The sequence below is a fragment of the Oncorhynchus keta genome, chromosome 4 (assembly GCF_023373465.1).
Source record: "Oncorhynchus keta strain PuntledgeMale-10-30-2019 chromosome 4, Oket_V2, whole genome shotgun sequence".
Classification (NCBI taxonomy): Eukaryota; Metazoa; Chordata; class Actinopteri; order Salmoniformes; family Salmonidae; genus Oncorhynchus; species Oncorhynchus keta.
This window is the reverse complement of record NC_068424.1, coordinates 55,042,341-55,061,825: the sequence shown is the minus strand read 5'-3', so window position 1 is coordinate 55,061,825 and position 19,485 is coordinate 55,042,341. Positions and strand designations below refer to the sequence as shown.

General features: G+C 43.3%; 3 protein-coding genes across 5 annotated transcripts in view; 2 read left to right on the top strand and 1 right to left on the bottom strand.

Annotated features, from left to right (window-relative positions):
- Positions 1-11,214, top strand: part of LOC118378590 (phospholipid-transporting ATPase ABCA1-like) — a 51,702-nt gene extending 40,488 nt beyond the window's left edge. For both annotated transcript variants that reach the window (XM_052510495.1, XM_035765573.2), the window contains exons 16-37: positions 183-404; positions 1,830-2,034; positions 2,183-2,296; positions 2,437-2,611; positions 2,735-2,866; positions 3,022-3,299; positions 3,399-3,946; positions 4,069-4,120; positions 4,236-4,749; positions 4,915-5,199; positions 5,341-5,479; positions 5,586-5,830; positions 5,963-6,140; positions 6,273-6,533; positions 6,695-6,818; positions 6,918-7,231; positions 7,337-7,443; positions 7,541-7,817; positions 8,351-8,454; positions 8,819-8,911; positions 9,326-9,569; positions 9,760-11,214. In XM_052510495.1, coding sequence (XP_052366455.1) covers positions 183-404; positions 1,830-2,034; positions 2,183-2,296; positions 2,437-2,611; positions 2,735-2,866; positions 3,022-3,299; positions 3,399-3,946; positions 4,069-4,120; positions 4,236-4,749; positions 4,915-5,199; positions 5,341-5,479; positions 5,586-5,830; positions 5,963-6,140; positions 6,273-6,533; positions 6,695-6,818; positions 6,918-7,231; positions 7,337-7,443; positions 7,541-7,817; positions 8,351-8,454; positions 8,819-8,911; positions 9,326-9,569; positions 9,760-9,915 — 4,767 coding nt within the window. In that variant the 3' untranslated portion in view covers positions 9,916-11,214. The remainder of the gene's footprint in view (positions 1-182; positions 405-1,829; positions 2,035-2,182; positions 2,297-2,436; positions 2,612-2,734; positions 2,867-3,021; positions 3,300-3,398; positions 3,947-4,068; positions 4,121-4,235; positions 4,750-4,914; positions 5,200-5,340; positions 5,480-5,585; positions 5,831-5,962; positions 6,141-6,272; positions 6,534-6,694; positions 6,819-6,917; positions 7,232-7,336; positions 7,444-7,540; positions 7,818-8,350; positions 8,455-8,818; positions 8,912-9,325; positions 9,570-9,759) is intronic.
- nipsnap3a (nipsnap homolog 3A (C. elegans)) lies at positions 10,564-16,588 on the bottom strand. Of its 2 annotated transcripts, none has more exons than XM_035765650.2 (6): positions 16,456-16,588; positions 13,655-13,862; positions 13,231-13,392; positions 12,328-12,477; positions 12,118-12,204; positions 10,564-11,995 (listed from the first exon to the last, which is right to left on the bottom strand). In XM_035765650.2, exons 1-6 carry the CDS (start codon positions 16,522-16,524, stop codon positions 11,919-11,921), a joined length of 753 nt encoding a protein of 250 aa, XP_035621543.1. In that variant the 5' UTR covers positions 16,525-16,588; the 3' UTR covers positions 10,564-11,918. The 2 variants fall into 2 exon arrangements, with proteins under 2 accessions (XP_035621543.1, XP_035621536.1); XM_035765643.2 differs by lacking the exon at positions 16,456-16,588 and adding an exon at positions 15,914-16,231.
- On the top strand, positions 14,975-19,340 carry LOC118378670 (probable pancreatic secretory proteinase inhibitor). Its single transcript, XM_052510646.1, has 3 exons — positions 14,975-15,372; positions 18,613-18,725; positions 19,051-19,340. Exons 1-3 carry the CDS (start codon positions 15,256-15,258, stop codon positions 19,094-19,096), a joined length of 276 nt encoding a protein of 91 aa, XP_052366606.1. The 5' UTR covers positions 14,975-15,255; the 3' UTR covers positions 19,097-19,340.
- The last annotated feature ends 145 nt before the right edge of the window (positions 19,341-19,485 follow it).

Sequence of the window (19,485 nt, the reverse complement as noted above, 5' to 3'; positions counted from 1 at the left end):
CGCATCACAATATTTCAGTGATATCAGTATTTCAGTGATATTGGTATTTCAGTGATATTGGTATCGTGACAATAACTTGTCTTAATATTTTATGTTGATGTGAGAATGTTTTTTTTGGTTTTCTGATGTTTTGACTTCCTCTCTATTTACCAATGAGAATCCTCCCTCTCTTCTCTAATCAGATGGGGAACCTGCTGCCCTACAGTGACCCCGGCGTCATCTTCCTGTTCCTGGGGTCCTTTGCCGTGGTAACCATCATGCAGTGCTTCCTCATCAGCACAATGTTTGCCCGTGCCAACTTGGCGGCGGCATGCGGGGGCATCATCTATTTCACCCTCTACCTGCCCTACGTCCTCTGTGTGGCCTGGCAGGACTATGTGGGCTTTGGGGCCAAAATACTCGCTGTGAGTCATGCTTTTATATGTACTAGACATTTTGAGTTGATGTTGGTTGTCCACATGTGACATTCTATAAGAGGAGTCACTTTCATTAAGTTATTAAGTGTAGTGCCACTACAAACAGGGCAGCTTTTTCTTTGAAATGTGTTTGTAATGTAACTCTTTTGTCACATCATTGTTTTTTCTGCTGCTGGTTACCTCCTCAGGCTCATCATCTTATTGGCATTGTTGTTGTATATGATACACTATATGTACAAAAGTATGTGGACACCCCTTCAAATGAGTAGATTTGGCTCTTTCAGCCACACCTGTTGCTGACAGGTGTATAAAATTCGAGCACACAGCCATGCAATCTCCATAGACAAACATTGGCAGTAGAATGGCCTTACTGAAGAACTCAGTCACTTTCAATGTGGCACAGTTTGTCACATTTCTGCCCTGCTTGAGCTGCCCGGTCAACTGTAAGTGCTGTTATTGTGAAGTGGAAATGTCTAAGAGCAACAATGTCTCAACCGCGAAATGTTAGGCCATACAAGCTCACAGAATGTGACTGTGAAAATCATTTGTACTCTGTCGCAACATTCACCACGAGTTCCAAACTGCCTCTGGAAGCAACGTCAGCACAAGAACAGTTCATTGAGAGCTTCAGGAAATGGGTTTCCATGGCCGAGCAGGCGCACACAAGCCTAAGATCACCATGTGCAATGCCAAGTGGTGTAAAGCTTGCCGCCACTGGACACTGGAGCAGTGAAAACGTGTTCTCTGGAGTAATGAATCACGCTTCACCATCTGGCAATCCGACGGGCGAATCTGGGTTTGGTGGATGCCATGAGAACCCTACCTGCCCCACTGTACAGTGCCAACTGTAAAGTTTGGTGGAGGAGGAATAATGGTCTGGGGCTATTTTTCATGATTCGGGCTCGGCCCCTTAGTTCCAGTGAACAAAAATCTTAATGCTTCAGCATACAATGATATTCTAGATGATTCTGTGCTTCCACCTTTGTGGCAACAGTTTGGGGAAGGCCCTTTCTTGTTTCACTATGACAATGCCCCTGTGCACAAAGCGAGGTCCATACAGAAATGGTTTGTTGAGATCGGTGTGGAAGAACTTGACTGGCCTGCACAGAGCCCTGACCTCAACACCATCGAACGCCTTGGGGATGAATTGGAACGACGACTGTGAGCCAGGTCTAATCACCCAACATCAGAGCCCGACCTCACTAATGCTTTTCTGGCTGAATGGAAGCAGGTCCCCGCAGCAATATTCCGACATCTAGTGGAAGGCCTTCCCAGAAGAGTGAAGGCTGTTATAGCAGCAAAGGAGGGACCAACTCCATATTAATGCCCATGATTGTGGAATGAGATATTTGACAAGCAGGTGTCCACATACTTTTGGTCATGTAGTGTATTAACATCTCTCCTTCTCTACAGAGCCTGCTGTCCCCAGTGGCCTTTGGCTTTGGCTGTGAGTACTTTGCCCTGTTCGAAGAGCAGGGCATCGGCATCCAGTGGAACAACCTGTTCAATAGCCCCATGGAGGAGGACGACTTCAGCCTGACCACCGCCATCATCATGATGTACTTTGACTCCTTCCTCTACATGGTGATGACCTGGTACATCGAGTCTGTCTTCCCTGGTAGGTGTCCATGAGCTGAACTATTCCACTGTAATGGATCTGTTAGGGTACCATTTTGTTAGGCTTATGTTGAAGCCACTTGCATTGTATTGTATTGTTTAGTTGTTTGCATTGTCTGAATGTATGTGTTTTTTGTGGTCTCCTTCAGGTCAGTATGGTATTCCCAGGCCCTGGTACTTTCTCTTCTCCAAGTCCTACTGGTTTGGAGAAGGGGAACACAGGAAGACTGACTTCAGTCAGAACAAGAGAAGGAGCTGTGAAGGTAAGACTCCGATGCAGAACAACTGATTATCCACATGGTGGGCAAATTAATTTGAGCAGTTGTGTGTTTATTCAAGCAAAATAAAATGTGATGGTCATTGTACCCAATTTGAATGACATTATGTTGTGTTGTGTCTTCAGCTGTCTGTATAGAGGAAGAGCCAGCCCACCTGAAAACTGGTGTCTTCATAGAGAACCTAGTCAAGGTGTACCGGCACGGGAAGAAGCTGGCTGTGGATGGGCTGACTCTGGGCTTCTACGAAGGACAGATCACCTCTTTCTTGGGCCACAACGGAGCAGGGAAAACCACCACTATGTAAGAGCAATGGCATACAACTGGTGCCATCTGTGAACAATAGCCCATACAAATTTAGTTGAAAGTTACATTTATACATTTTAAAAGGAGTTAATCTAGTATTGACATCTTTGTATTTGTCAGGTCGATTCTAACGGGACTGTTTCCGCCTACCTCCGGCACTGCTTACATCATGGGAAAAGACATCCGATCGGAGCTGAGTGCTATTCGACAGAGTCTGGGCGTTTGTCCACAGCACAACGTTCTATTCAGCATGTAAGTGTTCCCAGTCCATCATATTAGCAACCAGTTTTAACAGAAAGTTAATTATAATGACCAAAAACAGGAAATATTTATGTCAATAGTTACATTGGTTTGTTATGAGCAGTTGTTATATGAAGTCTAACGTGTTTGTTTTTGGGTTTGACCAGGCTGACCGTTGAGGAGCACATCTGGTTCTATGCTCGCCTGAAGGGTCTATCTGAGGAACAGGTGAAGTCTGAGATCGAACAGATCCTGATAGATACTGGCCTGCCACACAAACGCACTTCCAGGACCAGCACACTATCTGGAGGGATGCAGAGGAAGCTCTCTGTGGCTCTGGCCTTTGTCGGGGGGTCAAAGGTTGTGATTCTGGACGAGCCCACAGCCGGGGTCGACCCCTACGCCCGCAGGGGCATCTGGGACCTCTTGCTCCAATATCGTCTAGGTAACCACTAACTCCTTACCTCTTTTTAGCAGCAATGCATAACAAACTACTGAGGGGAGTCCTGTGTGATAACTCACTGTTTTCCCTTCCCCTCTCCAGGTCGTACCATCATCCTCTCCACCCACCACATGGACGAGGCGGACATCTTGGGCGACCGCATTGCCATCATCTCCCATGGCAAGCTGTGCTGCGTGGGCTCCTCCCTCTTCCTGAAGAACCAGCTGGGTACAGGCTACTACCTCACCCTGGTCAAGAAGGGCCCAGAACCTTTCCTCAGCTCCTGCCGCAACTCCTCCAGTACCGTCTCCTTAACTAAGAAGGAGGAGGATTGTCCCTCTGAGAGCAGCTCTGACGCAGGCCTTGGCAGCGAACACGAGAGCGAAGTAGCTACTATAGAAACTGCTCAGGCAGCTTCCATCTGTGAAAGTGCCTTCGTGCCCCCCGACGTCTCCCTGATCTCCAGCCTGATCTTCAAGCACGTCCCGGCCGCCCGCATGGTGGAAAACCTTGGCCACGAGCTCATCTACGTCCTACCCTACGGCGCCGCCAAGGACGGAGCCTTCGTGGAGCTCTTCAAGGACATGGACAATCACCTCCCTGACCTGGGCATATCCAGCTATGGCGTCTCCGACACCACCCTGGAAGAGGTACAACTACAATAGATGATTAAATGGATAACGGGATGGATATCTCGTTTCTAGATGCTCAAAGTGCTTTACATTGCATTGGGGAATAGTGTTTGATTTCTGTCTTTTCTATCTCCTCATAGATTTTCCTGAAAGTGGCAGAGGACAATGGAGTTGACACTGAAGTTCCCTCAGGTAAGAACCCTTTAGAAATCGCCTGTGGGTATGACTCGGATTATTAAGTCTTGAATGGTTCTCGAACATGTCAGCATCTGTTAATTGTTGTTATTTTTTATGTGTTTTTGCCTAGACGGTACACTCCCCCTGCGCAGACGTCGTAGAAATCATGCCTTTGGTGGAGGAAATGCCTTCGGTGGAGACCACCAGAGCTGCCTTAGACCCCAGATTGATGACGACAACAATGAACATAACGACTCGGACGCAGACCCAGAATCCAGAGAGACAGACTTCTTGAGCGGATCGGACGGTAAAGGCTCCTACAAGGTGACGGGATGGAATCTGAAGAGGCAGCAGTTTGTGGCCTTGATTTGGAAGAGGTTTCTGTACGCTCAACGCTCCAGAAAAGGTTTCTTTGCTCAGATTGTACTCCCTGCTGTGTTTGTGTGCATTGCCCTGGTCTTCAGTCTCATCGTCCCACCTTTCGGAAAGTACCCCAGTCTGGAGCTGCAGCCATGGATGTACGAAGAACAGTCCCTCTTCATCAGCGATGACGCCCCTGAAGACGCTAGCACACAACGGTTATTGAGTGCCCTCACCGAAGGACCTGGGTTTGGAACGCGCTGCATGGAAGGACAGCCCATACCGTGAGTCTCAATATGCCAGGGTCCAACAAAATGGTTATTTCTATTTGTACAATTTCTCTTGTCTTTGAGGAAATAAATATGACAGATAGGTGTATGATAAGGCACATATTTTCAATGTTCTTTAGGAGATAATGACTCTCAATCTCTCTCTCCCTCCTCTCTCAGTGACACTCCCTGTACGATGGGTGATGAAGACTGGTCCATACCGGAGGTCCCAGAGACCCTTCTGGAACTCTTCCGCACAGGTAACTGGACCATGGAGGAGCCGTCCCCCGCATGCGCCTGCAGCTGTGACGGCCGCAAGAAAATGCTCCCTGAGTGTCCTGCTGGAGCCGGAGGACTGCCACCACCTCAGATGAAGATCAGTGAGACAGACACCCTGCAAAATCTGACCAACAGAAACATCTCTGACTATCTGGTGAAGACCTATGCAGAGATCATTGGGAAAAGGTATCACCTTCATATATATATTGCATATCTTTTGGTGGTATGATATAGTATTTACAATGATTGAGTTATACAATTGTTTTTGTATACCTGTCTAGCCCAAATTGCCATTAAATAATTATGCTTCTTTTTTTCTTATCACAGTTTGAAGAACAAAATCTGGGTAAATGAATTTAGGTACGGAGGCTTCTCATTGGGTGCCAGGAGCACCAACGTCCTCCCCGCAGCTGACGAAATTGACGACGCCATCGCTCGAGTGAGGAAGATTTTTGAATTGGAGAAGGTGAGACTTCCATTCATTAATTTCCACATTCACTATAACTCAGTTTCTGCCACTGAACAGAACATCACTTTCACCAATCTAAACCATTGTTATTATATATCTTCAGGGTGCAGCCGCAGACCGATTCCTGGAGAGCTTGTCTAGCTTCATCAATGGTCTGGACACCAAGAACAATGTCAAGATTTGGTTCAACAACAAGGGATGGCACAGCATGGGAGCCTTCCTCAACGTGATGAACAACGGCATCCTGCGCTCCAACCTGCCCCCTGGCAAGGACCCCAGCAAGTTTGGCATCCGCGCCTTCAACCACCCGCTCAACCTCACCAAGGAGCAGCTGTCCCAGGTGGCACTGTAAGTACCCACGCCACATACATCTTGGAACAATGACATCATTAAAGTAATTGACCTAGTAGAATGTAGAGTTTGTAAAGTGTACCAAGCACAGTGTACTCTCCTTAACACCCAACTACCCCCTCTCTGTAGGATGACCACCTCAGTGGACGTCCTGGTGTCCATCTGCGTGATCTTTGCCATGTCCTTCGTCCCAGCCAGCTTCGTAGTCTTCCTCATCCAGGAGAGAGTGAGCAAGGCCAAGCACATGCAGTTCATCAGCGGCGTGCAGCCCCTGCTTTACTGGACTGCCAACTTCATCTGGGATATGGTGAGAACTCCTAACCGCCATTTTGAGAATTTCTTCTGAGCATTTAGCAGCTGTTTTCTACTAGTGTAAAGTGCTACATGAACAGAATTAGTTTGATTGATTGCTTACCTTGTCATCTCGTTTGTCTTGCAGTGTAACTACATCGTCCCGGCAACGCTCGTCATCATCATCTTCGTCTGCTTCCAACAAAAGGCCTATGTGTCGTCCACCAACCTGCCAGTGCTGGCCCTGCTGCTGCTCCTCTATGGCTGGTCTATCACTCCCCTGATGTACCCGGCATCCTTCTTCTTTAAGATCCCCAGTACGGCCTACGTGGTGCTGACCTCCGTCAACATCCTCATCGGCATCAACGGCAGCATCTCCACCTTCGTCATGGAGCTCTTCGGAGACAACGTAAGGGACACCACACATTGGCTGCATAATGTGGTGTGCTCATCCTTGCCTAAGGAAGCCATTTCATTTTTTTTTTTAGACAACAGAGAGAATTAACATTATCTTTTGTTAATGTTCCACTTATCTGGTGACATTATGGGTTAAATATTCTTCCTCTTCAGGAAATTGGGGGTATCAACAACATCCTGAAGAACGTTTTGCTGATCTTCCCTCACTTCTGTCTTGGCCGAGGTCTCATCGACATGGTGAAGAACCAGGCCATGGCCGACGCTCTGGAGAGATTTGGTAAGAACTGCATTTCCCCATGAGCCATTTTTCTATGTAATTCAGCGCATAGGTGTCTCTTGAACATTTCTCTAAACCCACTCCTCCTGCTGTTCACAGGTGAGAACCGCTTCCGATCCCCTCTGGAATGGGACATGGTGGGCAAGAACCTGTTTGCCATGGCCGTGGAAGGAGTGGTCTTCTTCATCATCACCGTCCTTTTCCAGTACCGCTTCTGCATCAAGCCCATTAACCTGCACACCAAGCTCCCTCCGGTGGGTGAGGAGGACGAGGACGTGGCCAGAGAGAGGCAGAGGATCGTCAACGGACTGGGACAGGGAGACATCCTGGAGCTCCGACAGCTCACCAAGGTCTACAAGAGGAAGCAAAAGCCAGTTGTAGACCGCCTGTGTGTGGGCATCCCTCCTGGAGAGGTAAGATTAGATTATTTTAAACAAGTAAATACACGATGCAATGACATGCAATCTCTTTCAATCTCCTTAGGTATATTTCCTCTGTTTCCTTTCTCTTTCTCTCAGTGCTTTGGCCTCCTGGGTGTGAACGGAGCTGGAAAGACCACCACATTCAAAATGCTGACAGGAGACTCCATGGTCACCAGTGGAGAAGCTTTCCTGGCTGGAAAAAGGTAAGTCAGCCATTTTGTGCCAGAGAGCTCATACTAGGTATTACAGTGGAGAGCTTCAGTAGTCTAAATGTGAGACTTGCTTTTTTTGCTTTGGTAGTATACTGCGGGAGATAGACGAAGTGCACCAGAACATGGGCTACTGTCCCCAGTTTGACGCCATCAACGAACTGCTGACAGGCAGAGAGCACCTGGAGTTCTACGCAGTCCTGCGTGGAGTGCCCGAGAAGGAAGTGTGTGAGGTTGCTGAATGGGGCATCCGTAAGCTGGGCCTAGTAAAGTATGTGGACAAGGCAGCAGGAAGCTACAGCGGAGGAAACATGAGGAAACTCTCCACGGCCATGGCCCTAATAGGAGGACCACCCGTCGTGTTCCTGGTACGTACTGTCCCAACACACACACAGACCTACATAAACTGTAACCACCAACACAAGGGGATCAGGCTGGTTGCATCAGCTTGGAGGTGACCTTGATGTGACATATCAACAAAGGAGCCTCCTCTAAATCAGACAACTGGTGTTTCATTGTTCTCCCGGTGGGGATTGCAGCAGCGATGGTTGTGTAATGAGGGTTAGATTAAAACTCTCCCACTGGCACACAAGTGCTCTCAAATGGTTCCTGGAAGGCTTATGTTTTGCTCCTATTGGGCTGGAGAGAGGGGCTGGCCACATCAGCTGTGAGCGGGATAAAGGGAGAGAGAGACAGAAACTGAGTGGTGAGACAATGCAAGAGACATGGTGAGAGTGAAAGAGAAAAGACAAACAAAGCCAGAGAGAAAGCAAGTTTCTAATAGCATAATGCAACACTAGAAGAGCCATAATGCCTTGCTCGCCCCTGCTGCTGGTCTTCTCTGTGTGTTTCCTGCTCAACCTGTGGGCCAACCTTAACCTGGCTGTGCTCTTTGTGACAGGACGAGCCCACTACTGGGATGGACCCCAAAGCGCGCAGGGCCTTATGGAACTGCATCCACAGCGTCATCAAGGAGGGACGCTCCGTGGTGCTCACCTCGCACAGGTAACCAGAAACACCATAACACCTCAGCCATGCTAGGCTAAGATCTAACTGCTATACATTGAAATGCATAGTCTTGTTGTTGATTGGTTGGCAGCATAGCTTATGTACGGTATAGGCTAGGTTAGGCAATCCTCATTAGCACAAATGTAGCCTATTGGCTTGTACTACGTAGTTTACATGATTCAAGGTATTGCTTACCCACTTACTGTGCAGGATGACAATAATAGCTTTTGGAGTGTTAACTTTACTTTGACATGGTATTCGCTTATTTGACATAGACTAACCTTTGCAGGGATGTGATTTCTAGTTCATCAATTCCTTTACACTGTACCTAATGTCTGTGTCTACCATTTTGTGTCTTCAGTATGGAGGAATGTGAGGCCTTGTGCACCAGAATGGCCATCATGGTCAACGGCAGATTCCGTTGCTTGGGGAGCGTTCAGCACCTAAAGAATAGGTAAAATGACAAGTCCTTTCACTGATGCATATGAAACAAGCCAATACCTACAAAGTGTGCTCTGTGGCTTTAAATACAGTAAATTGCTCAAATGATGTATTGATATATTTTTTATTTTACTATTTTTAACCCCCCTAATTCATGTTTTAATTTTTTGGTGTAAATCTAGATGTATTTGTTTATAATTCTCAACAATACTTTTTTGTATGGTTTTGTAATCATTTGAAAGGGGAGGTGCCTTACAAGCCTCTTGTTTTTTTTATATATATTTTTTTTACCTCTCCTGAAATCTCTTTGTTTGCCTTTTGAACGCTCAGCTTATTTTCTTGTGAGCCAAAAGAATGATAAAATGATTTTTTCACCTTGTCGTAGATCCCCACCGCCCTTATTTTCTCCTTCCCTCTGTCTCTCCAGGTTCGGAGACGGGTACACCATCATCCTGCGTGTGGCGGGGGCGGACCCTGACCTGCCGCCGGTGATGAAGTTCATTGAGAGCGAGCTGCCGGGCAGCACCCTGAAGGAGAAGCACAGGAACATGCTGCAGTACCAGCTGCCCTCCTCTCTCACCTCCCTGGCGCACATCTTCAGCATCCTGGCCAAGAACAAGGACCTGCTTCGGATAGAAGACTACTCTGTGTCGCAGACCACACTGGACCAGGTAAGATGCCATCCGTCACTGATTTAAGGCTTTGTGGTCAAGAGTTGTTTTCGTTGAGGTGTGATTGTGGATTACAGCACTATGCATGTTTGTCTTTCTGCATGTTCTTTTATTAGTAGACTGGACATAGCATCATGTACGCTATTGGGATGTACTGTGATAATAGCTTACACGCTCTCTTCTCTACCAGGTGTTTGTGAACTTTGCCAAGGACCAGAGTGACGATTACCACTCAAAAGACAATTCAGTTAAGCGCAAAGAGGCGGTGATGGACACTACCCCGCTCAGCTCGCGGCAGGCTGAAGAGAAGCTAGCCGAGGAGAGGCTAAAGGAGAGCTTGGTGTGAGCAAACAGACACCATCTTCCACCCAAAACTGGAACCCGCAAACAGTGTTGGACTGAGTTTATGTCCTTGTAGTATTTTAACGTTTTAATTCTTCAGCCAGGTGTTGCCCTCGGAAGGGCCCGGCTGGAAAGCTCAATGCAAAGTTTCCCAATCGTGCTGAAGTGAGTTGGGGCCCAGAGAGCCCTTCACAATAGTCATTAAGAAGAAAGAGTATTAAACTTGGAATAACTGCCATAATTCTATCCTGTGCTTCAGCAGACGTTATGCAGTGTATATTTTTAAGGAAACTGTGTTCATTTGTGTAATTCCAATTAACTGGTTTCTACCAATGATAGGAAAATAATTCATGGTCTGTTTCTTTTGTTCTCCAAGGCCAGAATTACATGAAGAATCCCAATCATTTCTGTGGCCAAGGGCTGTAGAATCTGAATTGGTTTGATTTTGTTTTGAAAGATGTACCTTTTATTTATCAAGGAATAGTTTAATTTGGTTTGGCTAAGTACATTGTGGCATTACTGTAATTATGAATGTTCTTCCTTGTAGTTCAGTACCTTACTATGTAGTGGACTCAGCCATTTTGAAACACTCCAATTGCAGAGACTAAGTACACTTTTCAATGTACACTATGCAAATAACTACAAGTTTAAAAAATATGAAAAAAAAACATTTTATAGCTTTTACAGAAAACGAAAAGATTTGTTTGTGGGTTAAGATACATGATCAACATTTGCAATGAATACCTCAACACAACATACCACAGTGCCCTGCCAGACAAACTGTTAAGGATACTTCAGTATTTTCACCATCTAACCACTAGGTGAAGACAGAAACATTCCCTCCATGGGTTGATGATAGTAAATCGAGTAACATCATCATGGATACTGGAAGGGACCAATCGTGCCATGTCAGTTCTGAACTCCTGTCATAACGTGTGACCTGGAAGCTTGTCATGTATCGTTGCAGAGACCGGTGCAGTCAAGTGCCATTTTATTGTGAAATTCATTTTGTGGTCATTCGGGTGAAATGACTCAGTATTTTGAAACAAAGCTTGCCTGAAATGAGGGCAGTTCAACATTCCAAGCACTTTGTGGTGTTAATTGGAATATTGTTTTTGCACTGGAATTTCCACAGACTGTATACAATTGTTTGTTTTGTTTTCGATCAAAAAGAAAGAATCCTACCAAGAAAATTATTTATTTAATAGCTGTTTGTTTTTAATGTATTGAGAAAGGCTGTGGGAATGTCTGTTACTCGCCCTGTACAATACTTATTTACACAATAAAACCCAGCAAATCGTCAGTCCTGGCAAGTGTTTTCCATTCTCTTAATCTTGTGTCAACATGGCCGTAAACTTAATCCTGTCCGAAACCACATTTTAGCAGAAGGTTTCATTTTGAAATATGCCTTTATTGGTCATACATTTTCACATAACCTTCTTATTGACAAAGGTTACAGAAAAGCGCATTCTAGTCCAGACAAGTATTCATGTGGTATGTACACGATGAATAAGGCACAATTATCTATACCTATTAATATAGTATGAGTAGTGGGTTCGATTCCCAGGACCACCCATATGCACGCGTCTAAATGTAATATTATAATACCTATAATAAATCTAATCCATTACTAACAACTGTTTGATTCAGGACAGAGGCATTTCATAACAAGCAGTTATTTACAACAAATGCATTTCACAAGAGCCATCTATTGTTGAGACTGAATAGTCCTCAGTAGAATGAAATAAACATTGTTATAGCCAAGGTCCTAATTATACTTGGTTCTGAGTGACTTATATATTGATATCAGTATACCATTCATAATTAAAATTAATACATTGTTTGAGTGCAACTCATCACATTTAGATGACATGATCACCATTGGTTGATGGATTTAAGAAATCTCAGTAGCATTTTATAACCTCTACTTAGGTCTATAAACAGTGTAAGACGCATATTAGATCCAGTTGAGGTTTAGTCCCTTTAATCCTGGGTTTCAGTGTGAGATCACTTGAGGGGAGAGTAGGGGCAGGGGAACATGAGTTTGCTCGTCTGCGACTCCAGATAGGTCACACTCTCCCTCACTTTGGGGAGAGAGATCATGAGAGAGATTTGGAAGAGTGCAGATAGAAACTAAAATGTGAATAGAGCTGTCAACATTCCCTTTTCTTCTTGGATTAAAAGGGGAATAAATTGAAGGGCTTACCGGCTGCCACCACCCTGGCATCACCATGGGCTTTGTGGCGTACTGCTGCCCGTTGGTCCGGACTCTCATACCACCACAGGGCATTCACTGGCAAACAAGGAGAAATCCCATTCTGCCTCACACTCTTGCATTCATATTATAATATCAGTGTTGTTACACATGTGTTAGATCATTCCATCCTGATAATCATTGACCCGATTGTTACTGTACCTTTGTTGAGCCGTCCAAACTCACTGTGAAAGACCCCTACCAGGTGGGCATGCCCCCCAGCAGCGTGGGTACTGACTGCAGCCTGGAAGGCCTCCCCCCACACTGCTGGGCCTCCTGGCCTCATCTGGAATGATGCCAACTCATATACCCCTGAGACACACACACACACACACACACAACACCCTTAATAATATGCAACATATCCAACTATAATAATTTTTTTAAACCAACCCCTAGCCTCTGCAAATGCTTTAAATCGAGTTCAGTGGTTTGGCAGAACACTAATTCTAGAGCAGTTAACTGAGTGCATTCAACTGTCGAGGGTGATGCAACATAGCACTACAGATCTGTGTTGAAATGAACTTTTTCTTCATTGGAACACAGTGGTTTTGTTTACCAAATCAATATGAATGTCATGTGCTGTACGTTTCAAAAACTCCTTTTAAATGAGGCTAAACTCCTCCCTGTGGGGAAATCACTCATTTACCTTTCAATCAGTAAGCAGACACTCTTATCCAGAGCGACATACAGGTTTAGGTTTAAGTGCCTTGATCAATGGCACATTGACAGATTAGTCACCTAGTCAGCTCGGGGAATTCAAACCAGCAACCTTTCCATTACTTGCCCAACATGCAAAGAAGCGAGGCTACCTGCCACCACCTCTTTTGGGTAAACATGGCTGATTTCATTTCCTGCTAAAAACACAAGGTGCTGTCCTGTACTTACAAGAAATATAACTACTCTAAAAGGATTAGTGTTGTCCAAGGAAATAAACACAAAAGGTCAATACACATGCACAAATACACACAAACAAAGGAGGGAGAAGTTCTGTTTTTCTTTCTTGGGACAACTAAACTCAAACAGTGTCAGACAAGAGGGTAATTATTTAACTCAGCTACTCACCACCTTCCTTGGGTGGCCTGTCCACCTTGCTCCAGGGTACCAAATACGTGACCTCGTTGTCCTGAGACATGAGCATGGGCATGGCCTTGGAGATGTACTCCTCAATCCATTTGGTGTCCTGAGCCAAGGATGCGCGCACACCTGCCCGCTGAGCATAGCTGTCTAGATAGCAACACAACAACAGGAGAGACAGTGAGATATACTGACGATACAATGGCTTATTTTACATTGTTCTCTGGGCTTGAGTTCATGCAGGTTCCCTTACAGTCAATTTAGGATTCCGAAATGCAAACATGAGTGCTTGCTTATTGTAGGTGAATATACATTCCTTTATACAATTTCAATGTACAGTATTTCCTGAGTTGACTGAGTTACACATGGACTGGTCCTCAAAGCCCTAGCTTGCTCTCAGCCACCTCCTCACCATACTTCCAGATGTGGAAGACCTGGTTCAAGCCTCCGTACTCTACACTCCAGTAGCCCAGGAGCTCGGAGTGAGCAGTACGCAGGTGGATCTTCTCATTGGTCAGCTTGAGGAAGGCAGCGTTCTTCTCTGGAAGGATTCTATAGGTACGGAATTCATAGAAGGTCCCTTGTTGCTGCTGGGGGCCAGTGGAAATACAGTCCAGAGCCTGACAGGAGAGAAGTACAGTCACTGCTGACACCCTGTGGTCAATGTGGGTTTTACATTAATTCTATGGTAAGCGAATTTTGCTGAGACAGATTAAAGTACATTAACAAAAACGATTGATTTCAAAGTTTAATAAACAATAGAATTGTTTGCACAGGAACTACTTTTAATCATTTCCACTCACCATTTTACAAAAACACATTTACAGGAAGAAATGTGCATATCCAACGTTTGGAACAAAATAAAACTGAAGGAGATTTTACAGAAATTCTGTTAACAAACTTTGAATATGCAGTTTTTTTTATGTACTGTGTAAACTGTTCAAAGTAGTCGTTGTGCATAGTATGGCTTGTTAAACCTTGAAATGAATGTTTGTTTATTTAATTGTTTTAAAGAAATTGTGAGTCTCAGCATAATTCCGTTACCATGGAATTAATTGTCCATTACTGACAGCATGAAATTCTAATAAGATACTATATGTATTCTAATTTCTCTCTTAATTTCATGTTTTTTTTTGCTTGAGGGACCCAGCTGGATACTTTATTCAGTGTCATGACTTAAATGTGAGTTTTAGTCAAACCTTTGGTGTCGTCTTTCCGCTATTTATCACGTTAAACTAATATTAAACTAATTGCCTACTCCTATGAGCAAAACTATTCTAGTCCTGTTTCCCGATAGCGATGGAATTTAGGCTAACCGATGTTTTATTGATGCATCGTTCCTTCAACCGCAGGAGATACACGTTTCCCAAAACACCACGCAAATCATCGTTGGAGCATGTGTCGATACTGGTATGATCGAAAGAAAGTTAGTGCTGTTCACGGGTCAGCTTTCTGAATGCAAATATAACTTTTACATTTGAATTATTTCACAATACTGACGACGGATCAGCTTCTAGAAAAATATTACCATTTACGGCTACAAATATTGATGCGTCTTATTGCTTACCCAATAAAACTGCCCTAAATCACGGATCTGACACGTCATTGCGCACAGTTAAGCTACACATAAAATATAGAGACAAATGACAGACTGTAGCAAAATATAACTAAATTGATTGAACATGGAATGTATTTCAATATGATTTAAATAGGCCTACTGTTTATATTTTAATGCAGTCATCTCAGTTTTAATTTGAAGCATATTTTTATACTTCGCTTGTTTGTATCAATTGCAAAGATATTGGTAACTTTGTATTTGTAGTGAACTTTGTTCTGAAGTTACCTGCGGTCACAGACTGATAAACCCAATATTTAGCGGAGATATTCTGTGTAGCCTATAGGCCTAAAGTGACGCGGTAGGGCAAAAAAGAGCATATACGAAGCACTTGGCTTTTCTACGAGTGGTCGGAGGCAAAAATTAGACTACGAGCGTTTTCAAGGGCAACGTTAACGATGGTTTTGGGAAACAGCTCGGAGATTGAACATAGCTTTGAGATGCTTTTGGAAAACCGGGCCTTGGCGTTTTGGAATCAGCTTGCTACCCAACCTTTCATTCAGTTTGGTCCAAAGGTCTGTCGTACATTGGAGTTTGACTTCTTCCAGTCTAAAATGTCTGCAGTGTGCATGAATTATATTGCATAACGTTACTCGTACTCTTGCTTCGAAAATCTAAGACAATGTTACATTATTATGCAAAGTTAGATATGGTAAATTATAAAAACAAGTCACACACTGTATCCTATATGTCCATTGTAAATAAAACATGTAACATGCATGACATTTTCTCATAGAATGACTTAATGAAGTTAAGGCAATCATTTGTCAAACAACGTGAAATTAATAATAGTGCCATCTGCCGACCGGTTGGGCTACATACACCGAGGGAAAATCTCTCCTATAGTTTCCAAGATTTCGCAATACCACGCCGATATTGCAAAAAAAGAAAGAAAAGCGTTTGCATAGATAAACTGAAACTCACATTGACTTTTGTCAAACCTGACTGTTAAGCTACAAACCTGAACTTTTAAAATAATGTTAACAATCGATTTGCATTGGAATTTGCCCTCATCCCACTGTCAAAATAGACCAAATTATAATAGTCCAAACTTACCATGTCACCATTTTTCAAACAAATATTTTCTATAAGCCTTGACGATCTGCGAAATGAATTTCTTACTGTAAACATTTCGCTTGAAAGTTTTTATAATACCACTAGTGTCGCAAAAAGTAACCAAGAGCACCTTGAGTTCAGTCAGAGAGGATGGCAGAGCGAGACGTTTCACTCTCGTCCAAATCTGTACAAAATAGTGAATTTATATGGGTTTCTTTTGGACCTAACTCCATCGCCTGTCTTTGTTGGGCGGATACATTAGCATACCGTCATTATTTACAAATCTCTGGTTCAGTAAACTGTTTTTGAGTTGTCCGAAGAGGCGAAGCGAGAGGATTTACTCCGCCCCAAAAGGATTTACTCTGTCCTTTTTTGTATGGAAGTCTATGAGAGAGTGTCGAATATAAGTGAGGCTAATTTGATCGAATATAAAGTTTAGTCTGTTACACATATGTTAATGTGTAAGTGGATGCACGTGGCCTTCCGGCGACTTTGAGAAAAACAACTCAGTTATTGAAAAGTGAAAGACTAAAGTTACATACATGGGATGCTTTAGTGAATTTCAGATGTCTGGAATAGAAAAGGCAGAAATAAAACAATTCAATAAACATTCGCAGCCAGTCATCCAAAACAGCCCTGTGCAGTCGTTAAATTCTTATAGAAGAATTTAACATAAGCCTGTTGTTCACACGCGTATCTGTCCTCTCATTGGCTAGAATGGTCCCACCTGATCTCACTTGGCTAAGCTCAATTGTGGACATGTATTTCCATTGTTAGAGCGGTCACTCGGCTATCTTGTCAATATAATAGATACTCTTTGGCGTTGTGCAGTTGTAGACTACGGAAACCGAGAGAAACTCAAATTTAGACATCCATGAAAAAAAATACTAATTTGAGCTACCTTTCAGATCTCAATGATGGTCCAAGGGAGAAGATAAAATGTAATTTGGTAACGCATAGGAATAATAAAATATGACATGTATATCCACACTTGGGTGAGTTAAAATATTATGAATAATAATAAATAAAGTACAATTTGAAAAGAAAAGTATAATTTACTATTCCGAATATTTCATCCAACCAGATTAATACCACCCCCTCTAGAGTCTGATTCATCTCAAACTTTCGTCCTCCCTGTCACTAATTTTAGGGAAAGAGGAATACCTAGTCAATTGTACAACTGAAATGTGTCTTCCGCATTTAACCCAACCCCTCTGAATCGGAGAGGTGCGGGGGATGCCCTAATCGAAATCCACGTCTTCTGCGTCCGGGGAACAGTGTGTTAACTGCCGTGCTCAGTGGCAGAACGATAGATTTTTACCTCGTCAGCTCGGGGATTCGATCCCGCAACCTTTCGGTTACTGGCCCAACGCTACCTGACCGTATTGTATTGAGCCTTATGTGGCAAAATTATTATATAAATCATATTTGATTGACTGTACATAGTAGAAGGCATGTGAATGAGAGCCTCGTTAGCATTAGCACAAAGACAATGGGTTTGTCGACGTTGCAGCCGACAGTGCAGGCGACTCCCGACTGACTGAGCTACAAATCACCATGCATCTTTAATAACTACTCATTGTTATTTGTAGATCAGTCAGGCAGTCACCATTTACTCACAATGCATCATGGATTTGATGCTCTCGAACACGGCCAATATAAGTATACATACAGGTGAAAACAAGACCAGGTTATGTTGTTGTGGGGACCAAAATATTACAAAATTGGTACAAATTCAGTGAACATAATGTACGGTCTTTAATTCAGTGCTTAAAAAAACGTATTACATAGTAAGGTTTGATAGTTTCTCTTGGTCAACATGTATGCATTTCATCATCAACAACACCAGTGTCACACCCCCGTTTTTATTGGGCGCTCAGCAATATTTAGGCAGTAGGAATGTTCATCCCTTAATAAAGGCCTGGACAATAGGGGGGCTCTGCCGTAACTGCTGCTGGCGGGCTGGTCAGGTGCAATGCCGTCAAAACATCAGCTTTACCCAACACAGGGTCACATTATTTCACAGACAAACAGACGCGACCTCCACTATATGACAACGCCACTCCATCCACAGGGACTAAACCAACAGCAGACATTGAGCAAGGCACATCGCAGATAATACAGTAGCAAAGAAGACATAGAGATTATAGTGTACTTTTGGAGCTGCATTCAGTAATTGGACCTATACCAACTATTGTTAGCAGTTGAATTGGATCTCTTTTGGTCAGACCACATGAACATGATTGGGAAAACTATTTTGCTAGTCTGCCTGGCTGTCTTTTTTTCTGCAGGTAAATACATTAATCATTTATATGAACAAAATGGCTGCCTATTCTGTACATAATTCGTGTTTCATTTCCATTTCGGAACAGTAGTTTGTCAAAACATGACAAAGATTGTACTGTCGATTGTACTGTTCATTAGCAGTTATGATAATAAATGATAGGTAGTAAAGAATAATAGGTTAAATTCTACTTGTGGTTATATGTCGCATTAGTAGACGCAGCAGACCAGTCCAGACTCTACAGGAGGGTGAGGCTTCCATTACAATATTATCATTACAGTTCCCTTTACTAATGTGGCAACTACAAATGAATTCATGAGAATGTCCATGCATGACTATAGACAACCAGGATTGGTTTAGTCTTCCAGGTGGCAAGCTGATATCATCTTGAAATGTTATTTTATTCTTTTACTAGCCATCTTGTGGGGATATGAGCCAATCCCAGGCATGCCCGCTCAACTACTCCCCAGTGTGTGGTAATGATGGAAACACTTATCCCAACGAGTGTTCTCTGTGTGTTCACCGGCTGTGAGTCTACCATATATCAGTTTAATTATCCTGAAATGTTTCCTCTAATTGATTGGGTGTGCTGCTCATCTCTGTAGCACCCCCAGCGTCATCCACGCACAGTTGTACATTTTGTTATAGCCAGTAAGCACAGGGTGGTGCTACATTTGTCTGGTTGCAGGATCTGAACAAAGAGATCTGGTGACTAGGCAAGTGATTTTCTACTCCACCTATGAAAAAAGATCTATAGAAAACACAGAATTAGTCCACTGGAAAGCTTTATAAGAGACGTTTTGCTTGCTTTAAAAAAATCTTACTGGCTGTTTCTTTCTGTGTCTCTCTTAAGGGAAACCAATGCAGACATCTTGATAGTGAAAGACGGAAGTTGCTGAAGAGTAGCCTACTCAAGTACAGATGATTCCGCTGTGAATGTGATATTATCATCACATTTATCTTTGATTCTTTCTGTGATTGTAGAAGTAGTTTTTTTATGGAACACTCATGCACAGTACACACACAATCATTTATAATCATATTCATTTGTATTCAATCTTAACACTATCTTTGTAAAGAATAAATCGATTTTTCAGTCACAGCTCCTGTGGAATCTTTTATCATTAAAGGTCCAGATGCTCATTATTGTGTCCACATGGTTTGTTTATTTGTTTGTGTTATATTGTCCTATTTTTATGTCATTATTCACGTAGTATGTTGATTGGAATACAATACACAAGATATTACACCAACAATACATTAAAGTCACATTCTTAGTAGTAGTAAC

What these genes read in the sequence shown, in the direction of transcription:
- LOC118378670 (XM_052510646.1), top strand. Translation starts at nt 15,256, where the DNA reads ATGGTTTTGGGAAACAGCTCGGAGATTGAACATAGCTTTGAGATGCTT. An exon ending in TCATTCAGTTTGGTCCAAAG is followed by an intron (nt 15,373 to 18,612) that starts GTCTGTCGTACA and finishes TTCTTTTACTAG; the next exon opens with CCATCTTGTGGGGATATGAG. An exon ending in TCTCTGTGTGTTCACCGGCT is followed by an intron (nt 18,726 to 19,050) that starts GTGAGTCTACCA and finishes GTCTCTCTTAAG; the next exon opens with GGAAACCAATGCAGACATCT.
- nipsnap3a (XM_035765643.2), bottom strand. Translation starts at nt 15,988, where the DNA reads ATGTTTACAGTAAGAAATTCATTTCGCAGATCGTCAAGGCTTATAGAA. An exon ending in CTTCCACATCTGGAAGTATG is followed by an intron (nt 13,393 to 13,654) that starts GTGAGGAGGTGG and finishes GTTGCTATCTAG; the next exon opens with ACAGCTATGCTCAGCGGGCA. An exon ending in GTTTGGACGGCTCAACAAAG is followed by an intron (nt 12,205 to 12,327) that starts GTACAGTAACAA and finishes CTTGTTTGCCAG; the next exon opens with TGAATGCCCTGTGGTGGTAT.